This window comes from Ylistrum balloti, unplaced genomic scaffold (assembly GCF_031769215.1).
Source record: "Ylistrum balloti isolate Yb309-2 unplaced genomic scaffold, AGI_CSIRO_Ybal_v1 Utg370402, whole genome shotgun sequence".
Taxonomy (NCBI): Eukaryota; Metazoa; Mollusca; class Bivalvia; order Pectinida; family Pectinidae; genus Ylistrum; species Ylistrum balloti.
The window spans coordinates 819,135-840,793 of NW_026782275.1; the positions used below are offsets into that span (position 1 = coordinate 819,135).

The window sequence follows — 21,659 nt, forward strand, 5'->3', positions numbered from 1 at the left end:
ATGAGCGCGACCATTACTCCGCAGTTGCTGCACAGTAAGTCAAATTATAAGTCAATGTTATAAAAATGTATTAATCTATTATCAAACTATTGATTTAATTTTCGTACCTATTATATTGCACTATGGGTGAGATTTGACGATTAATTATGGTTAAAAACACGGATTTTACACTTTCACGAATTTATAGATAAAAACTCTGCAACCTGGTGCTTTGTTATCTGATACAAATCGTCATACAGATTCCTCGCGAGGGGTTGGATCAGAATGAAAAAAATAATATTCAATATTTGTAAAATGCAACTATGAAAGAAAAAAAAATGTGTAAAATGAAAATTGTATAATTTTACCCAGAAATACGTTTTATCGATATTTATCATTATGAAGCAGAACACAAGTTATCAGATCTACTATACTGCCCTAAAATAACATGTACAAATAAGGCAGAAAATGGACGCGTGCGTTAGAAGTTATAGAAGAAGTAAGGTTATATCCCTGTGTTTAAATAAGCACATAAAAAGGCCCGAGAATGCAGTTGACCTGGTCTGACTGAGTGGTTATCCAACAGCACGTGCAAAGATCGAAGATCATGCTCCTACCAAAAACAAATCACCTGCATGTACATATAAAAAATGACACGTGATAACAGGACAAAAAAGGTTCACGTGCAGTCGTGTGACTGCACGTGGAATCACGTGAGCGATGAGTAGTGGTCAGTAGGATCTGTAGGTGAAACTCGTTCATCTAAAGCTGAATACACTATCTCGTTTTAATATAGTGGAAATATATTTACAAGAACAAAAAATGTAGCTGTCGATTTTCTATTGCAAGTCTTTGATCTATATTGAATGTTATCATAATGACACGGGGAGGTAGGATGAATTCTCTGATTTTCAAATGTGACTGCGAAATTAACAATGTCCAGTTCATGTCTGCATCACATTTCTCGCTAAAGAAAAAATATCGGAATATGCATTTGTATACTGACGCATCTGTTTGTTTGTTTGTTTGTTTTATTATTATTATTATTTAAACATATTTTATTATCAGTAGTAAACAAGTATCAGAGACAAGTTCTAGGAACTTATGAACTAACCTTCATAAATGAAATTACAAATAGTTAATACTGTAAATATGAAGATAAGTAATTCGTAGACGTACAATTGTAAGTTTAAATCATTTTGTCAAAATGATGAAAAGATGAGATGATAGGATAGAAAGAAAAGAAGAGAAAAAGACATAATATACTTTTTTTCTCTCTATCGAAAAAAACGAAAGCATATCTCCAACAGGATCGTCCTATATTTTCCCCGATAAAAAGTAGTTTTTATAAAGACATAATCACATTCACTATGTATAATACATAAGACTTTACTACATGTCCCTTAGTCACAAGAAGGTCTGTGAAAAACATTATGAATCATCAATATTTAATCAGTGTCTTTGAGATAACAGAATTATTTCGTTTCGGTTTATGTACGAATGCTGTAACAATAATATTCAAACAATAAACTTATGTATCCACGTTCGTGCTAAAACGACTTTTAACCTCGAATATTGTTGATTATTTTGTTTTCTTTTAAATCATTGATTCGCCAATTATCTTAAAAGTACAGTTAAGGGGAAGAAAGGCAGGTGTACCTATATGTCACCTGTCGGCTTTCACTCTACTTCAGGTTACCACAGGTAACCAATTGTTTGTCCTCGCTACCTGACCCGGATTATCTCCCTTGAAATATGTACAAAAGGAGCATGTAGTTGTAGTGATATTTGCCCCTAAAAAGGGATTATGTCTTGATGAGGATCAGAGGGCTATGACACCTGTATATTACCTGTTAATGACACACCTGATCGCTGTGATAACACTGTACTCACCTGGACGGCTTTACCTATCCCAGATAGGGACATGTTTTCACTTTTACGTCACTATACAAACAAAATGTGTCTTGTGACACTCTTTGCTATCATATTAAAAAAACGAAGAATGTGATATTGTTCTTAATGCATTGAAAGTTTTCCCTTCATGTAAAACACAGTTTTAAAGTCACTACACGGGTCCCTTTATTACTGACAGTACATGTGTATGCACTTTTCCTAATACACTATAAATGTTAATACTTAAACCTACTATATGAAATTTCGGCTTAAACATTGATAATAATGTTATCTCTCTCTCTCTCTCGTAAATTCATAAATTTATAATCTTTAATTAATTAAGCTGCATGTACTGCTAAACATGATCAATTAATTGTTTAATCTCGTCATATTTAACATCCTAATGTTTAATCATATGACTATTATTATTTCATAATTGAATATCTGTATGAAGGGAGAGGTCAATTATAAGTTGATACAACATACTCACCAAATCTGTTGACATTCTAATATGACAATAAAATATGTTTAAACTTATTTTCATCATTACGCGATAATATGCGCGGCCTCATCACATGTTTTGTAAACAAGAAAATGTATAAGAATGATCGAGACGTATCATGAATGACATGTCTAGGCGAATTTGATAAAGATACCTCACCCAGTTGTATCAATATTGCTTTACAACGTCATATAAACTCGAGTATTTTACGTAATGTATCATACCATACAAATTAAACAGATATCATTTTGTAAAAGTTTGATATATCTTTATACCTATATTACCTTTCATGTCGATTACATAAAGTGTCTCTATATATACACTACACAACAGTATGCGAGTTTGTGGGTATAATATTTAATATCAAATATAAAATGAAATAATATTCTCTTTATTTAAACTAAATTGATTTGACAATAAATATTGATTTTATAAAATAAAATAGTATTTCCTTTATTTAAACTTAATTGATTTGACAATAAAGATTGGTTTTATAAAATAATATAATATTTTCTTTATCTATAATTAATTGATTTGACAATAAATATATTTTCTCATTCTTTACCTTATAATTATTATAATTTCAGCAGAAATCAATAATTTTCTTCGGAAATCGATTTTAATAGGTCTCATCTCTTCTATCGTCCGCGTGATGATAAAGCAAATTGCTCATCAGTTTTAAATGAAGTGAAACGTACATTAGCAAGATATCCCTCTTTTTCACGATTAATCTCAACTATAAAATATAATTATCTACATTGATAAACATGTTATATACCTATATAATTGACCAGAATTCTCCTGTATCTATGTATGTAAATAGTATAATGTTCAGCATCACTAGTTTTGTTCATAAATGAATAAATTCTGACCCATGATTAATAACAATAATAAATAATTCGAAAAAAGGCAAATAGATAAAGACACACGAAAAATATGTAATGTATCGTTAAGTACGTATTTACATTTTGTCACCAATAACTTGTTGAGTTGCATTACCTTCGCCTAAGCTGTACATAGAAGGATAAAAATACCTTTTATTTGTTAAATATGACATCATAAACTTATGTTAAGACAACTTCACTCAAGTTGTCACCACCGGTAACCTGACGTAATATTGATGACGTAGGATTATCAATTTTAATCTACCTGTAGTAATACCGTAACAATACATTCAATTGTTTACCAGACCTCACGTTGACCAAACACGGACACGCGGCGTGGACTTGTTTGTTTACAAGATCGAATGAACTTCAATGCGGTTCATTAACGTAAAAAAGGGAGATCAGTTGAATTATCTCCCCTTTTAACCCGTTGGCGTCCTTAAGTTAAAGTAAGCTGACCTCTCGATGCGGTTACAATGTCGGTGGGGTGGGTAGGGTTTAATGATCTTACGACGCAGAATTATGAACACATTTCAATGCAATATTACATACATATTACAAATAGTATTATTGCGAGTCCTCACATTAGGAAACTCCTGTACAAACATGTACGGGACATACTGGTAGTGTAGGAACAGAGATTACACAAAGACATATCTAATTGTATTGCCTCGATGTAACCTACCGATAAAATCACGATGTTAGGAGGTTGTAAAATCTCCGGAGAAAATCCTGCTGGTCGCAACCGTAAAATTCATGCAGTCGATTCAATTATTCTTATGTTGTATTTTGATAAAGTAATTTTCCCTTACGTCATATCTTATATAAAATGATACGTATATCACTCTTTAGTATTCTCTGTAAATGTTATAGTCTATTTTTAGAAGTAAAATTGAAAAGTTTCACAAAATGCAAGTCATCGCCGATTTTTATTTCCAGAATTGATTAAGGAAATATATATGAGATATTTCAGGTAATTTTCCGTTTAAGAAATAAAGTGTCATTTTACGCAAATTCAAAGTACAATGTATCAGATAATAAAAAATAAACGGTTGTGAAATATATAAGATTATACATAAATCATACAAATAATAAAATCATATATACCTTGTGCGCTATATAAGATTGTATCAGATTATTTACAGCTAAAATATCGTCATTGTATAATGTATCACACTATTCTGGGGTAAAATTGATATACCGTACAATGTATCAAATTATTTATAACTAAAATAAATGCGTTGTACACAAAATATTTACTGCTAAAATAAACACATTGTACACAATGTGTCAAATCATTTATAACTAAAATAAATACATTGTACACAAAATATTTACTGCTAAAATAAACACATTGTACACAATGTATCATATTATTTATAACTAAAATAAATACACTGTACGATGTATCAAATTTATTTACTACTGAAATAAATACATTGTACAATGTATCAAATTATTTACTAATGAAATAAATACATTGTACAATGTATCAAATTATTTACTAATGAAATAAATACATTGTACAATGTATCAAATTATTTACTACTGAAATAAATACATTGTAAATATACAAGACATATCACACTGAGTTATCATTGCTCAACTTTGACATACATTTGTAAAATGAAATCATGATCGAAATTAGGAAATTTCTGTCAGAAACGGGATCATTCTAGACAATTAATACGAAAATATAATGAACTTGTCCAGAAAGAAGGACATGAAAATATTTCTAAACGGACAAATTAAACATTGCTTTTTATTGATAAATTAAAATAGGTTTCAAACGGACCAACAAAATACATCACTTCATTGACATATGTGAATTTTCATGAGTTTTTATTTTTGCATATTCAATTCAGCACAAACCAATTAAAATAACCACATTTATAGTGTTTCCAGACTTTTTAACATGTTTATATGTGATATCAACATTACACGTTGCAACTGCAACAACAAACAAAGTTGCACCCTTGTTTGTAACCGAAATAACGATGATTATAATACATCAACTTTGTGATGATACGTGCTCACGTGACAGGTTCAGGAAGTCGGTTATCCTTGTATCAGAGGTCGATCAATCCCAGACTGACCTCTACACTGTGTCTGGTTCTGTATCTCTCTGATCTCTGATCACACTTATACACTTGGCTGATATACTTCAGTCCAAAGATTACCTTAGAATGTACATATCGATCCTTTTTGTATAATTTAGAATGAATACACTACATGTAAAATTTCAATTCTTCATTTGCTTAACTTTACAATAAATCTAAACATTCGTCGCTTTCGTGACATTCAAATGCAACATATGCAAGTTTCTGTTTAAAATTTATGCAAACACAACCATCCTTTTATCAAGTTGAAATTCAATTTAATTTACTATTTGAGTTAGTTTATTTCTTTTTTTTTTTAATAAACAACATTTCAGACATTACTTGCTCATACAGAAGTGAACACAATTTCTTTATTTATGCTTTAATTACCAATTATCTTCCTTTGTGTTTTCGACCCAGAATTTCTAAATGAATGCTTTTCCTGAATAACACGCCTTCCTAATAATAACGGAAAAATCTTCAACTTCTAAAACAACTTTATGTTGCGAAACTCTCTTCTCCTGTAGGCCCATCACTTCAGCGGCTGAGTTTGAGATTTCTGAAATATGTTAACATATATGGATATAATTTTAACTTGTCAGTAATCGTTGTCATAAATGTATGTAAATATGTATTTATTTACGCAGAATTTCCTCTCAAACAAAAAACCGTTAACTCTATCCTACCAGAATATTATCACTAAATTTCCGTTAACTTGAATGAAACGTAAAATGAAAACTAGTCACGGAAAAAAACTTGATTGTAATTCACCGTAATAACTGTTTATAGGGTAACACATGGATTGTAAGATGGTTTCTTATCTCCATGTAGATGTTTTATGTAATATAAGTCGGGTCTAGTTATATTATATATCTTTTTTGTTGAAAATTGAAGATTCTATTCTATTTTTACAAAAGCATGTTGATGCCTCGATGTAAACGAACCAGAAATAATTAAGTAATTAAGGATACGACAAATGCACGTGGCCACCACAACGTCATTCATGTGGAAATGAAAAGGGTGACGGTTCGTCATCAACATGTCTGTGCCACAAGGCGGATTTTTAGTTTAGTAGGTAAACTGAAAATAAACATTTAATTGTCTTGTTAAGGAATTTACGACAAGAGCTTTGCAGACACATACTATATTCTAATTGATGATGTTTACCTGCATAGCTCCTGTCATTTATTACAACCATAAACGCCATATCCCGGCAGATATAGATTTTCAGTTAAATTTTTCCCAAACATAAATTATTATTTCACAAATGGCCGTTGATCCTGGTGGTTGCAAATCTGTCAACTAAAATAAACAGGTAACAGGGCATTTGAGGCAATCATGTGTTATACAATTACTGAACAGAAAACAGCATCAGCAACAACTACACACTCGTCAACTAAAATAACAACAACAATGATAACTATCAGGTCTTGTCAGTGCTGTGGTAGCTGATACTGTGTAGACTGTCTGGTCACGGTTATCTATACGATCAAGGACATTAAGAGAAGGTCAGGACACTTCAGTGGTCACAGACATGCACTAGTTCACCAAACATCACACGGAATACCCCAACATCAACACTGTTTGAACTAATGTGATCGTAGTCATGATCGAAGTTATATCAGAAAAATGTGAGTTTCTTTATTCTTTTCATTTATTTCTGATAATGCATCATTTTATAAGCAAACTGTTTCCATTTTATTGTGCGGTCGATTATTTAAAAACATGTTTTAAATATTTTGATTACGAAGATGGACATAATGGCCATTAGGCTAGGATACACAGACAACATTACCAGTCTCCGGTGTTACTAATGATGACTGGAAAACCGATGGTGACACATGTTCACATTCATTTGCAACTTTTTGCTTCTTAATTGGAAGTTTTGTCTTCTTATATAGAGCTATGTTTTAAAGAGTAGGAATATTTCTCATTCATATTCTACAGACCACAGTTCCACAAGTCGTAAACCGGAAGTGATGTGTTTGGTGTGTGGCGACAAAGCTTCCGGCAAGCATTATGGCGTTCAGAGCTGTGACGGTTGCCGGGGATTCTTTAAGCGTAGTATCCGTCGAAATCTGGAATATGTTTGTAAGGAGAACGGCAACTGTGTCGTGGATGTGGCCAGGCGAAACCAGTGTCAAGCGTGTCGCTTCAAAAAGTGTCTGGATGTTAAGATGAACAAAGATGGTGAGTGGTCGATATTTGGTATCTCAGCAATAAATATTTGGGTTTTTAATAATGTGCTGTTTGTAATTAATATCATCCCAAATATTTCCAGAAATTTTGTTGAAAATGCTTTGGTCGCCAAATGATTTGCCGAACTTTTTTTCCGGGAGATCGATTGTTGAAAAAATTGATTGAAATATGGACAAAGGTTGCCGAGTATTACTGGTAATCGATGTCACTACTGGTAATCCCCGCAATGTAGCTCTGTAGTTTTCTCAAATTTGCTTTTTTATTTCATAACAGAACATCGATTGACCTCACCACGATATCTAATACCATACCTATAGAGGTATGATGGGCCGTGAGAGAGAGAGAGAGAGAAAGAGGGGTGGGGGTGGGAGAGTAAGGGGAGCGGGGGGGGGGGGGGGGGGTATACGACTACATACAAATTGACTTCTAGCAAGATATAATTTAATTGAATTCGGAAACAGCTGACAATAGGCTGGTGTCTGTGCGTGCATTATACGTCGGAGACCAAATCTGATGCTGGATAGTCGAGTCCAATGCTAACATTTAACACATACAAATTAACAAAAGTTGCACTCGAAGTTAGCGGTATACCTGTGTACAGCACCTGGGACTTCCCAGTCAACCTAGAACACAACTAGTGTTAAAAAAGGCCAGTCGAAGAGTCGGTTTACTATACAAACATATCATATCTGACTGCGCTCTAATGAGGCACCAGTGAGTAAATTTACAAACTTCTCGAAAATAGTTACGGACGTGGCGCGTGTCGGATCGTCTTACTTCTGTGGTCAATATAGAGCTCAGGGGATCAGATCGAAATGTTGCATACGATACGGACATTTTAATTGTTTGCTATATTAAAAAACGGACTAAGCAAAAATATGTACAACTTTCTTTTCAATTGTCAATAAATTTGTTTAATTTTATAATAAACTCTCCGGATTAACTTTGACAGGCCACGTGACATGTCATCCAAACGACATATAAGTGGTCGCGTTCGATCTCTACCCCTCCGCCCATCATTTTTAGAGGTAAACGGAGCCTAATGAGGTAATCCATCAATCTCTCTGGGTACTTCATACCTACGACAAGTATCGACCCTGCGCCCACCTGCTATTTTGCCATATCAATTGTCGCTGTCGCGTGCCTGTCGCGAGCGCTAGCATCAAGTCGATGACTGAGGTACACAGATTAGGACATGAAGGATGACCGTAATGTTTGCACGTTATCCAGTGATCGCTATGTTGATGACATCATTAATCTCTACCGTATATACACCAGCACACTCCCGAGTTTACCTTTGACTTTATGACTTGACGTGGCCGGTATAAATTTTTGTTTACTCTGAACTAACTCTCTCTGACAAGTATCATTAACGGTACAAAGGTATTAAAACAGGTGGACGGGTTCAGCTTCTTGGGATATATCCAACTAAATCATTATTACCCACAACAAAGGTCTCTGACCTAACCTATATTGTCTATCAGACTTTTGGTCCACCTGGATTAGCACCAGTTGGATTGTTATAGAAGAAGGGGGCGTTTTGAGAGGGATAAACGTAGAAGGAGAAGGGCGCTTTTTGAGAGAGTTACAAGTAGAAGAAGGGGGCGTTTTGAGTGAGATACAGATAGAAAGAGAAGGGGGCATTTCGAAAGAGATACAGGTAGGAGAATGGGGGCATTTTGAGAGAGATACAGGCAGAAGGAGAATGGAGACATTTTGAGCGAGATGCAGGTAGAAGGAGAATGGGGGGTGGGGGGGGGGGGGGTTGTCATTTCGAGACATGTACAGGTAGAAGGGGAACGGGGGCATTTCGAAAGATATATAGGTAGGAGAATTGGGGAGACGTTTTGAGAGAGATACAGGTAGGATGAGAATAGGCGTTTTGTGGTCGTCACAATGATCTTGTACATGTTTGAGAACTTATCATTATTTACCCGGATCAAAGATCAGTACTCTTCCGGAACCCTCTAGTTCTTTATCTGTCTTCATGTAAATATTCCCTTTGTTAATATTTGGCCCTCGTTTCATCGAAGCCTATATTGAATTAAGATTCCGCTGATATACCACTTTTTATTCATGGTATTTTTTCCGTCTGCTGTAGCCGTCCAACACGAGAGGGCGCCGCGGTGTTACCAGTACAAAAGGGACAATGAGGAAGGAGAGGATAACAAACCACACATGTTCCACCGTCTTGGAGAGTTCTTCGAGAGGTCAAAGTAGGTATCAGACTGTTTGTTACCTATGCAGACAATTCAGCTATTGTATCGCGGGAAGCATCCTTGATAGTTCGGGGGTTAAGATCACTTTAGCTCTCTGCACCCCTGGAACAGTTCATGACAGAACTGAAGACATAAGCAAAGTAATTTGATTGGTCTAGAACGTATTTCAGGAGAAACAAACGGACCATTCACTGATACGCTTCTTTGAATATTACAAAGGAACGACAGCTGAAAAGCCAGCACTACATGTCGTTATGTGCTCTCGAGATTTGTTTGATGTATATCAAAGATTGAAACTAGTCTTCTCGTCTTGTCTGCAAAGGTGTCGCACATGGAACCTTCAATTTTGCAATGAGAGCGAAAGTGATCGTAACCCCAGGATTGTTGAGAATGCACAGGGATGAGATATACCTCAATTTCTTTTCAATTTGGTCATTATTTAGTGATAAAAATATTCCATCGCGACTTTACCTATCCTTACTTTTGCTGCAGACAATACCCTCCGTTTCAACAGTATCCACATGCTCCAGTTGCCATGACAGCAGATTACAACCACCCACACACGCCCAGCCATGGTTTCCCCACTCTACCGTTACACGTCACTGATCACAGATTTCCCGGAATGTATGTTCCTAACCTCGTTCCGAATGCCAATCTCACGATCCGCTACAGCTGCGGAACTAGTGACGGTGGAAGTAGTGGGTCATCCAGCAATTCGCCCCTGTCTAATGATGACTTCAATCGGAACTGCAGTCGTTCTCCATCCCCAATTGGAAACGGAAACGACCGAATTTCACCGGAGAGCAACGGGCGCATCACTCCACAGAACGACATGATCAAAGGCGAGAAAGGTATGCAATTTTGATTGAACATATTTACATGAAAACGTTTCTATCTGAAATGTAAAGACTTTTGATGAACAGATTAATTTGATATTTGGCATAGACTTTTATCTGATAAAAGATTTAATTTGTTTTAAAAAATGCTTTTCGCTTGTTTCTCTTTTGTACAATCTCTTTAGCGATTTCCGTTACAAACGGTTCTATCTTTTTTCTTGTATTGTAGAAGATTCATCGATCATTAAGGGTTGTGAAAGTCCAAGAGTTTCATCAACAGTTATGACGTCACCACCACAAACGACAAAGGTTCAGCCAATCCCAATACCTGGTGTCTACGGCAATAGTGTAAGCTCGGAAGGATCACGATTTCATGTTTCAAACCAACATCCATATTTCCCTCGTTTCCCTGACCCAAATATATCTACAACAAACATCAACTCCAACACGGAAAATTTGTTCGAAACAGCGGCTAGACTACTATTTATGTCTGTAAAATGGGCAAGGAACATTCCATCATTTCTGCAACTTCCGTTCCGAGACCAAGCCATTCTACTGGAGGAATCCTGGAGCGAATTGTTTGTTCTTAGCGCCGCTCAGTGGTCGCTTCCAATTGACATAGGTAGGTTTCTATGTAGTAAATCTCACAATTGAGTATTACTCCAAATCTGCAGAGTTATAGAACTTTTAAAACCTATTTTATTTATAACAAATTAAATGTAGGACAGCATGGAGTAAAAGTCTAAAGCATCTCCCGTTTACTTTCAGCAACGTTGCTTGCGCCTGGGTCGTTACACCTCGACTCACACATAGGAGAGAAGCATGCCATCATGGCAGCAAACCTTCGCATTCTCAATGATGTCATTTCTAGACTGAATTCACTGAGGGTTGATTCCACAGAGTACGCTTGTCTGAAAGCATTGGTTCTCTTCAAATCAGGTGAGTACACAGCGCGCGCAATTGGCTTCCGTTTCCGGCAACAAATGATTTGATGATATTAATGAATATTTCTATACATGTTATTTGTTAATAGACGATGAAACGCCTTTCCCTTGTGTCTGATAGATTTCTTATTTTTGCAAACATACTTTGATACTCTGTTATCATATCTTGTTGGTTCCATTGTAGAGTCACGTGGCTTGCGAGATTACATTCATGTTGAGACGTTGCAAGACCAGGCCCAACTTATGCTTCATGAGTACACTGTCACACACCAACCGAACAATAAAGTCCGTTTTGGAAAACTCCTTCTCATGCTTCCAGCCCTTCGCACAGTCAATTCACGAGCACTTGAAGACATATTTTTCCGGAGAACAATTGGGAACGTACCGATTGAGAGATTATTGTGTGACATGTTCAAGTCTAGTTAATTTCATTGTAGAACCAGGGGAAAAGACTCCTTGAGCGACAGGGTCATTGTCACATGTAATGTGAATGAAAATTGAAGTGGGATGGGATGGGGAGGTATTGTGTTAGCTAAGCTAATGATATTGTTGAACATTTTATTTAAAACAGGAAAGAAAAAAAAATTGTTTCATGGGTTGCTTCTAATTAAACAATATATACGTGTTACTTTATTGTGATCTGTGACTGGTAAATAAGTACACGTTTATATCAATTAAAAACCGACAAATCATGTTCAGATATGAAATGTGTGAGCGAAACATTTTTGTATATTCAGCTATCTTTTTACTCTATAAGTAGCCCAATTTTTGCAGCGATTGATTGTTTTTTGATGTTCGTGTGATTTTTACTGGATAAGGAATAGAATCTCACATGATTGCAGCTTATGTGTTTGTTCACTGTTTGTTTTGTGTGGAATTTGTTAAAGATAATTTGTTATTAATGCTTCAAAGTATTGCAATATATACAATATATAATGTAACTGATTCATATGACAGATTTTATTTTTGCTCATTGTCGTAATAAATAAACCAAATTTGTGAGTGTAAGAACTATTATCCATGTTTTATTCAAATATTATTTAAATCATTTGTAATCTAAAATCTAAAACATAACGTAGATATTTCTATCAAGTGTTTTCATAATGATTTTGCATGATAACGGACTTCTAGAATAATTACAACACTTCATCACAATATTTCTAATGTTTTCTGATCAAGGTTTTATTACAACAGAGACCTACACTTAAGCCTCTACTCTCTGCAAAATTCACTGTAAATTATTACCAGGAAATCGAGAACATGCATCAGATTTCATGAATCCTTGACGATTCCTTGTACTATGTCAAACTATAAATGTTGTACATTCGCTGTATTTGTACTTCCTGGTTAGCCATCCCAGCTCCAGTGTAGACATTTGGATCAGACACCTGGATCAGACACCTGGATCAGACACTTGGATCAGACACCTGGATCAGACACCTGTCAATACATTATTTTATTGTTATATTTGTATATTGTGGAGTTCATGTTCTCTGTGTCTTGTGTAGTTTGTGTACATAGGTTTGTATATGACATGACACAATTTTCTATCACATTTTATATTTGTTATATCAAATTGTCCATTTCTTTATAATTTGATTCTATCATCTGTTCTTGATACTCTTTCCTATCTGTCATTCTCCTCCTACCTCTCTGTCTATGTCCTCTCAACACTTGTACTGATCTGTGACCTCTAAACAATTGTATTGACCTAACACTGACTCTGACTTCTAAACATGGACATCACTCTACTGTCTACTGACTGACCTCTAAACACTTGTATTGACCTAGCATTGACCTACTAACACTGATGTCACTCTACTGTCTACTGACTGACCTCTAAACACCGACATCTCTCTCCTGTCTACAGACCGACATAAAAAAAAATGACATCACTCTCCGGTTGACCGACTGTGACCTCTAAATACTGACATCACTCCTGTCTACTGACTGTGACCTCTAAACACAAATATCACTCTTGGCTAACCATTTATGTTTCACGTGCCGTGTATAATTTCAGTATGCCAGTGCCAAACAAAATACTATGTTTAGTTTTTTTTTAATTTTGTTAAACTATAAGTGAGTTTATGTCAAAACACAATTCTAGTGCAATAAAAAAATTTACATCAACCTCACAACATTTTCAAGTTTTCTTTGTACAATACAGTACGAGTTTCTTGTTCTCTTCAGATATTACATCTGTTTATTTCTTGGGTTAACTTAAGCTCATCTAGTCCAAACAAGCCCATGATTTGTCTTTGATTTAAACTACTTGGTAGATTGTGAGAGCAATCAAACTAGACTTATCTCATCATGAAATGGAGGATTCACAACAGACCAAAAGAAAGGTTTACCTCCTCTGACGATTGTAGACTTGTAGGGCAAGGAGGGAAAGACATACGGCATACCCTCTGAATATGTCATTTTCCCAGAAACTAGTGCACAGATTTCAACAATTGTTTTGAGAGGTTTTGGGTATTGAAATGTTATAGTGTATTCAGCATTCCATTCAGCATTCCACAGCTTGGAAAGGTGAGATAATCCTTCTGAAACATTTTCAACAAGAAAATCAGCAACAAAGCTCTATCGACAACCTGGAATGTTATGATGGGAATCATCTGAACTCGTCATCCTCAGAAGAAAGTTGACCAACATGCACCAGAAGCTTGAATTCGGAAACAGTGAAGGCAGGTTGAAATGGCTCCTCTGTGTTGTTCAGAGAAGTAGCCACCAGCTATTTCAATGATATCTGGTATCAAAATTACCATGGTTGCTTATGGGGTGAAAATTTTGGTTTGTACTTAAAACTTTGAGTTGCATAGCAGCTGAATAAAAGCATAAGTTATTTCTGTTGAATAAAAACATCAATGAGAATAATTCTCTAATTCACATATGAATAAAGAAAACAATGAACCTTTTGAATCTGATGTTTGATAATTTATTAGTGTGTTGGCAAGAAGCTATTTCGGATGTCACGTCTTCGCATATACTGGAGCTGGACACTGTAATATCACTAATATTGAATTCATTGAATGAAATAATGTTTAAACCAATCACATCTTACCCTCTAAGGATGCAAAATGCATTATCACTACCATTACTACTTAGCCTTAACAGGAGAGCAGTCTTGCACAAGGTTTTGTCTCTTTTTACATAGATGTGGATTTGCTTGTAATGATTATGAACGATGCTGTTTTCACAATTCAAATGTCTCCTCTTTCTTCTACTCCAAACGCATATTTGACAGACATGTTTCTGTTGAAGACATTGCCCTCTTCCCATCCCCTGTCCTTTCAAACTGTCTAAAATCTGATGGAGAACAACAGAAAAATCGAGCATTCACATGCTATCACTGTATAATAAGACTTGTCCATATCAAACTCTGCTTCTGTTGACTTCTGGCATTACCTGATTTTATTCATATGCCGACTTACACAGAATCCAGGCCAACCCTGCTCAGTTCTAAAGACTGTTGAACATATTGGAATCACATATGAACTAATTAATACCAGATTATATAATACAGACTTTGTACTCAGTTCAGGACAGTTCAGACTGATTTTACTTCAGAAGTCCTTCCCTGGTTTTAATCAGTATTGAAGAAAATGTGTTTACTATCTTTAATGAGATGTAAGAGATACATAACATCATTCCCACTTATTTTGTATTTTTGGATGTTTGTGTTACTAAGTTATGCTTTAACCTTATGGAAATACAATCTCTGTTGTTCTCAAATCCCAAACGGGTAACAAATCTATTTATAGCTATGGGTTGATACATTCACTATTTTACAATACATTTATTGTTCTCATAGATTTAATCAGAGCCGATGGTTAGATAGGATGGTCATGGTCATTTTTGTTGGTAAAGAGCTAAAATTCCTACCAGGTACTGCACATGGCAGTTTTGAGAATAGTCCCTCTGTCAAGGAAAACATAAACATAAATAATGTAGATTAAGCTTTTTCTTATTTTATTGTATTTGTTTGACATGCATTCCATAAACAATTTCCTACTATAGGTCGGAACCCAGAGTTAATGCTTTGGAGACAATCTACACCATCACATACCTCATTACCTCACTATTACAGTCTATGTAAATGTGTTACATCGATAACTCTTACTAGAAATAAATCTTACTACAAGATCATGTCTTTCCTCCAAATCTTACTGAAAATATTTTCTGTCACCCACACAACACTTAAGAAATCTTCAGAATTTGCCATGTTGTGGTAAAGAACCTTTTAACATCTTTTATGATCCGATACATGTAGGTGTATAACAACAAGGACCTGAAGTTACAGGCAACATTCCAATAGAAGTTGCGAAACCTATTCAGTTTGAAACACCAGAATTCTTTTTTCATTGATGGCATCATAATATTAACACCGAGTACTTTACATACAAGACATCCTAATTCACCAACAGCTAAAATGAAATTTTTTTTTACCTAATTGTATACACAGTACAACAGACAAGCTGTATCGTTATCTCTGGTAAAATCTATCTTTGTTAGTTAAAGTAAAATCTTCACATGTTGATACAGGGTAAAGACTATTTTCATGTTCTGGAAAGTTTTTAGAATTCTGAAATTTCTATAATAAAAAGTACAATCATGTTAAAAATAGGCTTTCTGAGGTTTTTAATGACAATAAAACAAACCACACTCAGTTTTATTAAACAAAACCACAGGTTTACTAGATTCAGCAGTAGACATTTTTAAAGCTATTGTAACTATTAATAAAAGTTGGTTGTTTTAGAAACATTCTGATTCACAATTTCAGAGGAAGGAATAAAATCATAAAATATGGTCGTTTTGCATCATTCTTTTGAAAAACTGTAAAAATTTAAATCATTGAAAAAAACCATCTCAACAGTAACACAGGCAAAATGGCACATAATAATGTATTTATCATATATTTATGCTATTCAAACAAATGTAAAAATACAGGAAGGGCAGGCAACAGCAGTTCATTACAGATTGATGTAATAACCCAACACCTCACACAACTCACTAACATACTTCTAAAGCAAATATTGTAAGGCAATCTCTAGTTTTACATTTACAATAATTCAAAAAAATTTAAGAAACAATCTTATCATCCACTAAGTGAGCAGATAATGAACAAAAGCATGGACCTGGGCAATACAAGTCGTTAAATATATAACCATTATTAATTCTACAACAATTTTTTTTGTGAAAACAAGGTATTGTAACTTATACACTCTTATTGGTCCGTATGTAAAGTAAATGAGGGGTCACCGTGGGAGGAAACTGGAGTACATAGGGAAAAAACCAAGGCAGTCCGACACTGGTGACCTCCTACCTTTTCAGCTCCACTTCGGAAATTGAACCCTGAACGACTAGGTGAAATGTGAGTGCATCACAACTGCACCACCTGACCAACAAAAGGTGTTTTAAACATATGGCTGAAGCAAACCAATTAATTAAGGTCAAAGGTAAAGAAATATGATGTATGTATTAAGTGTTACATATCACAGTAAGTAACTTTGCAAGAAGTAGAGTAAGAGAATATGCCCTAAACAAACTGTCACTGGGATTAGAGGTCAAAATATGAATACCATTCATCACCAGGTAGCTGGTGACTTGAGGTGAAACAACAGGTGCAAAGTTGAACCTGATGCGCAAGAGATGGCTTAGGTGGGATAATGACGCATAATACAGAGTGTTCAAAGTTATTATAATAGTTGTAGGATCTTTGGAAGAGTCCCTCCCAAGATCAGATGTACCCTGAGTGTAACACAAACTACCACCTTACAATGATTGTCACAGCAGTAGTGTTACATATCCAGATCAGAATCCTGAATGGGTTTGACTTCCCTTGACTGTCAAGTATTGTGTACATGTATACACTGGTAGATGAGTGAGAGTTATGTACCCTGGCAAAGGCATACACCCTTTGCATATACTACCATAAGCAGATTGCTCAAAGCACGGCATTTTTTCAAAGTACAATGAGATTTGATTAGATTGTGCGGAATGTCTTTGAAATGATGATAAATACAGATGATAGATTATGAAGAAAAAAAAATGATAAAAATTGAATTAAAATATGAGACTAAAAGTTTTTGATCTATGTCATTTGTGACTTGTATATTAACTGTTGACTAGTATCAGTAAATTCAACAAAAAGTTTGATTTTACAATACAAAAACATCAACCATATTATAATTGAGGTCAATACTAGATTATGTCCTTAGTTACACATAAACATTGTTGAATTTCCTTTCATTATGTTACTGTACCTAGTATGTACCAACAGCAATACCACATAAATACAACTGTAGAATCAAAATACTTTGTAGTTATCAAAACTAGCAGATTTCAGCGTGATAAATAATGAACAAGTCTGACAATGTTGAGAGCGGATAAGTCTGTTAATGTAAAGATCAGTAAAGTTTGAAATCGTTTAGACAGGTCTGTTAATATAAAGATAAGTAAAAATTGATATCATTTAGACAGGTCTGTTAATGTAAAGATCAGTAAAGTTTGATATCGTTTAGACAGGTCTGTTAATGTAAAGATCAGTAAAGTTTGATATCGTTTAGACAGGTCTGTTAATGTAAAGATCAGTAAAGTTTGATATTGTTTTGACAGGTCTGTTAATATAAAGATCAGTAAAGTTTGATATCGTTTAGACAGGTCTGTTAATGTAAAGATCAGTAAAGTTTGATATCGTTTAGACAGGTCTGTTAATGTAAAGATCAGTAAAGTTTGATATTGTTTTGACAGGTCTGTTAATATAAAGATCAGTAAAGTTTGATATCGTTTAGACAGGTCTGTTAATGTAAAGATCAGTAAAGTTTGATATTGTTTAGACAGGTCTGTTAATGTAAAGATCAGTAAAGTTTGATATCGTTTAGACAGGTCTGTTAATGTAAAGATCAGTAAAGTTTGATATCATTTAGACAGGTCTGTTAATGTAAAGATCAGTAAAGTTTAATATTGTTTAGACAGGTCTGTTAATGTAAAGATCAGTACAGTTTGATATTGTTTAGACAGGTCTGTTAATGTAAAGATCAGTAAAGTTTAATATTGTTTAGACAGGTCTGTTAATGTAAAGATCAGTAAAGTTTAATATTGTTCAGACAAGTCTGTTAATATAAAGATCAGTAAAAATTGATATCGTTTAGACAGGTCTGTTAATGTAATGATCAGTAAAGTTTGATATTGTTTAGACAGGTCTGTTAATGTAAAGAGCTGATAAGTCTGTTAATGTAAAGATCAGCTGAAAGAATAAATAATGCATAAGTCTGACAATGTTGAGAGTGGATAGGTCTGTTAATGTAAAGATCCATTATTTCTAAAAATATAACAATCCATTAATTATAATACTGTAAATATTCATTAATTCTTTTTTATATAAAAGTTCTTGATTTCTGATAATGTAAACATCCTTTAATTCCGATAATATAAAAATTCATTATTGCTGATAAAATAAAGTTCCATTAATTCTGATAGTATCAAGATTCATTAAATCTGATAAAATGAAGGTTCATTAATTCTCATAATATAAAGATCCATTATCCTGATAATATCAAGATCAGCTAAGTCTGATAATATAAAGATAATTTACATTCAGTAATGCATACCAGTATGTTAATATTAAGTCTGTTATTAAAATTTCTTATCCTAATAACATACAGAAATTTACTTTGCTTTTTTATCTTTTCAATTACCTATTTACCTATTTATTCATATTTTTCTATGAGCAATTAACTATTGTACATGTTTATAACCACTGTTCCAATATTTTTGTCCTGTAAAAGCAGTTGTTTTCTTTCAGGGGGTAATTGCCTGAGTCTGTTAAAAAATTATTTATTATCAACAGTTACTTGCTGTACGTTAACTTGTATATAAACAGACAAGAGGTTTCATCAGCACTTACTTAGTATTTATGAGCAGTTATTCTTTGTGACATTTTTCTGTCTTTACTAAAGAGGTACTTGTATGTAAGTCCATACTCACTAATCACAATATTCTGAGAACAGATCTTTTCTTTAGCTCAATCTGCTGAGTATAATACTGGTAAATTAGAGGTTCTAGGTTCGAATCCTAGCGGTGGCAATGAAAAATGATCAACTTCTCTTAACACATACGGTAAAATCTAGAAAATAAGATGCTGCTTAGTATCTTAAATATTAAGCAAATACAGATTTATCTATATAAGAAACATGCTTATTTTCTGGATAGGCTGATTTTCAAAGCCTCTTGTTTTCCAGTTTTTTGGGTATGTATAGAGCAAGTAAAGGGCTGTCTGGTTTGTAAAGGGGTACAGATGACATAGTTTCAGTGTAGGTAGGTAATAATGTATAAGACTTGTTGACAAAGGTGGGCTCTTATATCTGAAATAATTCAGACTCCTAGCCTAGTTTACATGGGAATCCTGATTTTATGGGGAACTAGTGACAATAAATACTTATTTACCAATAAAACACAATACATCTTATTATGAAACATTGTTACATCACTAATAACAATCAAGTCACAAAGCTACGGTATTGTATACCAGCCAATTAACAAGAACTACAAACTCAACATTTAACATATCTCATCAACATGTAAAAAGCATAGTAAAATAAATGTGAGTTAAACATTTCAGCACACAAGAATTCACTGGTCAACGTAAATCTTGGTTTGCGTAAAATACATATCCTCTCTCACACTGCTATGTCACTTACTTCTGTCTCTAGTAAAGATTGTTAAGATTAACTTCTATCTCTTGAGAGTATCATAAAAAGTATAGTAAAATAAATGTGAGTTAAACATTTCAGCACACAAGAATTCACTGGTCAACGTAAATCTTGGTTTGCGTAAAATACATATCCTCTCTCACACTGCTATGTCACTTACTTCTGTCTCTAGTAAAGATTGTTAAGATTAACTTCTATCTCTTGAGAGTATCTGTAAAGCTTGACTTCTATCTCTAGAGAGTGTCTGTAAGGTTTACTTCTATCTCTAGAGAGTATCTGTAAAGCTTTACTTCTATCTCTAGAGAGTATCTGTAAAGCTTTACTTCTATCTCTAGAGAGTATCTGTAAAGCTTTACTTCTATCTCTAGAGAGTATCTGTAAAGCTTTACTTCTATCTCTAGAGAGTATCTGTAAAGCTTTACTTCTATCTCTAGAGAGTATCTGTAAAGCTTTACTTCTATCTCTAGAGAGTGTCTGTAAAGCTTTACTTCTATCTCTATAAAGTATCTTGTAAAGATTAACTTCTACCTCCAGAAAGTGTCTTATAAAGTTAAACAGTCAATGAAAAATCAGAATTTGATCTGTACCTATTTACTGTGAAATGACAAATATCTACTACCCCATCCCCGCCCCCACCCCCACCCCCACCCTCCACATTCCTTATCTTTATAATGGCACATAAAAAATAACATATGTACAGCATAAACAACATACTACCTGTATGTACACTGTACATATGAAATGATACTATCTTGGTCAGAAAGCCTCATGATGCCAAGTCTATGTATTATGGTATAGCATGAACGTTAATGGTAAGTGAACGATGGCACAAAGAAATATACAGTGTCTGGGACTGCACAAAGATAAGAATAAAAACATCATGAAATTAAAGCATATTACATAAGAAAAATAATTCTGAATGAGTATTGGAATGTATCTTGCACTTATTTCCAAAATATTAAGAGCATAATGACAAGATCTCTTTCACATATACTCTTTAACGGTTCTGTTTTGTGGTCATAATCAGGCTAATAGTACTTTGATATTTGGAATCATATATGATTACATATCAGAAAAAATCATGCAAGTGTTTGATGTGTAAGAGAGGTATAATTCTCAGTCTATTTGTCAAGCTGACAAATAGATTCACCTGAACCAAAGCATGAAAGATATTGGAATGGTCACAATGTATGTACACAAAAAAAAAACAAAAAAAAAACCTGCTGAATGGTCTCGCTTATCAGCTTATACTGATACCAAACAGCAGGCGAAGGCCACAACCTTGACAGGAAGCAATCTCGGATTTAAAACCAATCTGTTGTAAACAATAGCACTAACTAATCAATATTTGCTAATTGAAACTAGGGAAGTTTAAAATGTTTTTATCATG

The 21,659-nt window shown here is 34.2% G+C and overlaps 1 protein-coding gene across 1 annotated transcript; it reads left to right on the top strand.

Moving 5' to 3' along the window:
* On the top strand, window positions 1–11,981 carry LOC132554433 (nuclear receptor subfamily 2 group E member 1-like). Its single transcript, XM_060218753.1, has 7 exons — window positions 1–34; window positions 7,305–7,547; window positions 9,658–9,772; window positions 10,268–10,626; window positions 10,841–11,233; window positions 11,380–11,550; window positions 11,740–11,981. The coding sequence occupies exons 1-7, from the start codon at window positions 1–3 to the stop codon at window positions 11,979–11,981; spliced, it is 1,557 nt and encodes a 518-aa protein (XP_060074736.1).
* The last annotated feature ends 9,678 nt before the right edge of the window (window positions 11,982–21,659 follow it).

Coding starts and splice junctions, on each gene's coding strand:
- LOC132554433 (XM_060218753.1), top strand. CDS start 1: ATGAGCGCGACCATTACTCCGCAGTTGCTGCACA. Junction 11,234..11,379: donor GTCGCTTCCAATTGACATAG/GTAGGTTTCTAT, acceptor GTTTACTTTCAG/CAACGTTGCTTGCGCCTGGG. Junction 11,551..11,739: donor ATTGGTTCTCTTCAAATCAG/GTGAGTACACAG, acceptor GTTCCATTGTAG/AGTCACGTGGCTTGCGAGAT.